The 4,667-nt window shown below is 44.4% G+C and overlaps 1 protein-coding gene across 1 annotated transcript; it reads left to right on the forward strand.

The window, feature by feature from the left end:
* The first annotated feature begins 1,321 nt into the window (after nucleotides 1-1,321).
* LOC126405267 (granulocyte colony-stimulating factor-like) lies at nucleotides 1,322-4,089 on the forward strand. Its single transcript, XM_050068922.1, has 5 exons — nucleotides 1,322-1,499; nucleotides 2,078-2,232; nucleotides 2,318-2,428; nucleotides 2,549-2,680; nucleotides 2,776-4,089. The coding sequence occupies exons 1-5, from the start codon at nucleotides 1,484-1,486 to the stop codon at nucleotides 2,959-2,961; spliced, it is 600 nt and encodes a 199-aa protein (XP_049924879.1). The 5' UTR covers nucleotides 1,322-1,483; the 3' UTR covers nucleotides 2,962-4,089.
* Nucleotides 4,090-4,667: the final 578 nt, after the last annotated feature.

The raw sequence follows: 4,667 nt of genomic DNA on the forward strand, positions 1-4,667 counted from the left end.
TATATATATATATATATAGATATAGATATATAGATAGATATATCTATATCTATATATATAGATATATCTATATCTATCTATATATATATATATATCTATATATCTATAGATATATATAGATATATATTCTTTGTGTGTGGAATATATGCTGACAATAACCGATAAATGATCACGCCCAGAGCCGCCAGTGTCAACAACATTTTGTAGAGAGGGGGATAAGTGCTGTCCCCCGTCAGTTAAGTCAGTGAGGGTTCAGGGCTTGAGTCTTTAGGGGCCGGATTGGAATTGGGCCTATGTGTTGGATGTGTTAGCTCGTGCTAACCGGGCAGAGCTCACGCAGACGCTCCTTCAGCGCCACCTCCAATGGCGGCGGCAATCAGCTGTTGATCAGCACTGAGATCCTCCAGGGACGTATGACGCCCAGGACGTGCTGCTGGAAGTTCATTCATCAACTCAGCGATTTCACTCGAGGTCACACTGACCTTTGACCTTTGACCTTCGACCACTGAAAACTGATCAGTTCATGGTTGAGTCCACGTGTACGTTTGTGCCAAATTTAAAGAAATCCCCTCAGAAGTCACCAGAACAGTTTTATTATTATCTGAAACAATAACAGAGCCACAGCTGAGACAAACACAAACACATGAAAATAAAAACAAACAAACAAACAAATATCAGCAACAGTTGTGATCACAACCAGGACTAATGATGTCACTAATGATGTCACAGGAGCTGAACGACTGTAAAACACAGATGGAGCTTTGGTTTGTTTTGCTCTGGTTGTATCACGGGACATTGTTTGTTTGTTTGTTTGTGTTGATGTTCTCAAAATAGTAAACATTTAATGAGAAACTTAAATAACAAAAAAACATTTAGCAGAGCTCGTATGTGACACGCAGCAGCGTCACCGTGCACCTGGACACCTTCATACCTGGAGGTCTTTACTTTGACTGCAGTAATCTGATTACTCTAATACTGTGAAAGACTTCATCACTGTTAATATTAATGAAACCAACAGCTGTGTTTGATTAAATGAAGTGTGACTGTAGTGGAGGGTTAACTGGTTTAACTGGAGCTGAACTGGTTCATCATCATCATCATCATCATCATCATCAGTTAATAAACTCTGGAGTTTTTTCTGTGATGAGTTTCCTCGAGAGTAACTCCAGGTGTGACGTCACGTGGTTTCCCGCCGCAGGTGAGACCCTCTCAGGTGTGTCCGATCCGCGCAGCTCTCTCTGCGCACCCACCGCTGCGGATCTCGCGGTCGGCTGTGACGCAACAGGTTTTCACAAGCTGCTTCGTCACTTCGGGATTTATCGGGATGACTCCGCGGAGAGTCACGGAGCCGTCGGTGCCCGTCAATGGAAAACCCCGCGGGAGCGCGTGCGGATAAAAAGTCGCTGCAAATGGAAGCTGAGACGAGATTTACCGAGTTCACCGGCGGACAGACACCGAGACACCGACAGCCGCCCTGACAGACATGAACCCCGCCACAGGTGAGCACCCCTGGTTCTACTGAGGTCAGTGTGGAGGTGATGACGTTTGATCAGCAGGAACAGAACCGGAAACAGCTGACATGTGTCTGAGTGTGACAGTGACGCGATGATAGAGAGTTTAGTGTGAAGTTAAAGTGAGGAGAGCTGCACACCTCCTACGTCACCTGAGAGCCTGCGGTGTGGAGGGTGAACTGTGCCAGGCTGCGGTATGGAGGGCTGTTAGTGCCAGAGAACACGCTCAGGTGGAGCACCGTGATATCAGCTGTTTTGTTTTCATACAACATTAAAATCTCAATCGTCACGTCTTTGCTCAGTTTAGTTGTTTGACATCAGTTCGTGGTCGCTGCGTATCGAATGGAAAAGTCATGTAAATAACGACGTTAATAAAAATTAATGAATAATTTACTGCTTAGTTATTAATTATTAATTAGAACCTGCAGTTTGTTTGTTTTCTGTTTGATAAAAGAAATATTGTTTCCCGTCAGTATTTACCCTCCATTAAATTAACAGTTAAATAACATTAATAAAATAAATAATGATGATGATGATGATGATGATGATGATGCTCCTCCCTCCAGTCGCCGCCCTGCTGCACTGCTTCCTGTTGGCAGATTTAATCCAGTCAGCTCCCGTCAGTTCGCCACTCACAGAGGCGGCCGAGCGAGCAAAGACGCTGGTGGAGAAAATCCTGAGAGACATCCCCACCGTGCACGCCGCCACCGTCACCACGCAGGTAACCGAGCCGTCTGATTGGCTCCTGCTGGTTCTTCTTCTTCTTCTTCATGTGTGAATATTTACGCTCCTCCTGCTCTCCTCAGGGTCTGACCCTCGACTCCGCCGCACAGACGACCAACCTGCAGGTGATGGTGACGTCACTGGGCATCCCCGCCGCCCCCGTCCTCAAGCCGCCATCTGAACGCTTCACACTGGTCAGTCTGCAGTCTGATTGGTTCTTAATGACGTCAGTGATGATGTCACCTCAGAGAATAACAACATGAATGTTTCTGTGTTCGTTGCGAGTTTTTAACGCGCTGTGTCGCCTCCTGCAGGACAACTGTGTGAGTCGCATGGCGGCGGGCAGCCGGCTGTACCAGGGGCTGCTGGGAGTTTTATCAGACCGGCTGAGCGGACTGAGTGACCTGCGGGCTGACCTCAGAGACCTGCTGACACGCATCAACAAGGTAGCGCACACACACCTGACGTGACATCATGGCTGTCTGCGGCGGAGTGTGTGAGGTCACAGCTGACTGTGTGTTTCTGTGTGTGTGTGTTTCAGATGAAGGAGGCGGCTCAGCTCAGCGGCGGCAGTGCGGCGGATCAGAGTCTGGACCTGGCCTCCCGTCTCCACGGTAACTACGAGGTGCAGGTGGCGACTCACCTGACGCTCACGCAGCTCCGCTCCTTCTGTCACGACCTGATCCGCAGCCTGAGAGCTGTCTCCACCTACAAGCTCCGCCCATGAGGTACACGCTAAGCCCCGCCCAGCAGAGGGGACGCCACGCTGCAGGAAACATCAGGACGCCATCAGCGTGGCTACAACAGAACCAGCTGAGCGTCTGAAGGCGGAGCTCTCTGGGTCAGATCACCTGCAGCAAACAGGAAGTGGTCCAAAACAAAAACAAAAGAGTTTGATTGTGGAACAAGTTTTAAAGGACGCAGAACGACTTCCTGTTCGGACTGAGGTCACGTCACATGATCAGGAAGAGATTCACCTCCTCGTGTAGCTGATGGCAGACGTTTACTGTGAAGGAGGAGCGCTGGGATCAGTGGCGCCTGTGTCTGTCTGTCTGTGTGTGTGTGTGTGTGTGTGTGTGTGTGTGTGTGTGTGTGTGTGTCTGTCTGTCTGTCTGTCTGTCTGTCTGTGTGTCTGTCTGTCTGTGTGTGTGTGTGTTCAGCAGGAATGTTGGGAATCTTCCAGGAATGAAGAAACTGATGATGATGATGATGATGTGCAGGTCTGAGCGTGTCCTCTGCTGCTCTCGTCTTTCACTTTCTGATTCTGCAGCGTTCACACACACACACACACACACACACACACGCTCTGTCAGCTGTCTGAGCGTCTCGTCACGGCTGATCAGGAAATCTTTCTGATCATCGATCAATGAGATGAGAAGTTTTCCAGTTTTCTGATCAATCGATCGAGTCACATCAGAGCCATCACTTCCTGTTTCACAATAAAAGCTTCTTCTACTGGTGAATCATGTGGAGGCTTTTATTGTGAAACAGGAAGTGGTCTGAGCAGACTGCTGCTGTGTGTTGTGAATAAATATAGAGTATTTATTTTATTTGTTTGTATTTATGAATATTTGTTTGACTGATGAAAACACGTCCGCTGCTGCAGATTCTTTATCAGAGTTTATTTATTTATTTATGCTGAAATATTTATTTGACTTTGATCAGTTTGTTTGTTTTATGATGTCAGATGTGTGTGTGTGTGTGTGTGTGTGTGTGTGATGAACTGATTTATTTATTTGAACTGATTTAGTTTAAATTATAAATATTAATATCTGTCATTTTCTAACAGAAGTTTTGTCGTCTTTTTAATTCGTGTTAAACACTGTTTTATATGAAAATAAAAAGTTTCACTTTTCTTTGTTTCATATTTTGTTTTCATGTGTTTGAGCACGTCGTCTGGTCCACAGCACAAACATGACATCCCATAATAACAGAACAAAGACACAACTAATGTTACTGTAACAAAGGACGAGCTGCTCACAGGATGTGATGTCACAGCTTCACATGCTGAGTGATGCTGCGGGGTTATTACTTCAACTGTGAAGAGCAATAACATTAATAATTATTACATTAATATTATCAATAATTAATTTAATAAATAAAATGTTGATCAAATGTATTAAAAAATATAATTAATAATAAACATAAAAAAAACTATACATTAAAAAAGGTCTTAAAAATTATTTAAAATTTTCAGGTGGGGGGGGGGGGGTAAAAATGTCTGAAAAAAAAATATGATTAAGATGTTGGATTTTTTTTTTTTTTTTTACAAAATGTTCTAAAAACAAACAGAGAAAATATTAATAAAATGTCTAAAAATACTATTAAAATGTCAGAAAAAATCTGATGACATAGTTTCTCTAGATGGCATTGCTCTGGCCTCTAGCACTACCGTAAGAAACCTCGGAGTAACATTTGATCAAGATTTGTCTT

Source organism: Epinephelus moara, chromosome 18 (assembly GCF_006386435.1).
Source record: "Epinephelus moara isolate mb chromosome 18, YSFRI_EMoa_1.0, whole genome shotgun sequence".
NCBI classification, from domain to species: Eukaryota; Metazoa; Chordata; class Actinopteri; order Perciformes; family Serranidae; genus Epinephelus; species Epinephelus moara.

Bases quoted from the DNA above. Each gene is read 5' to 3' on its own strand.
- LOC126405267 (XM_050068922.1), top strand. The intron at 2,233-2,317 runs GTAACCGAGCCG...TGCTCTCCTCAG, and splicing joins CCGCCACCGTCACCACGCAG to GGTCTGACCCTCGACTCCGC. The intron at 2,681-2,775 runs GTAGCGCACACA...TGTGTGTTTCAG, and splicing joins TGCTGACACGCATCAACAAG to ATGAAGGAGGCGGCTCAGCT.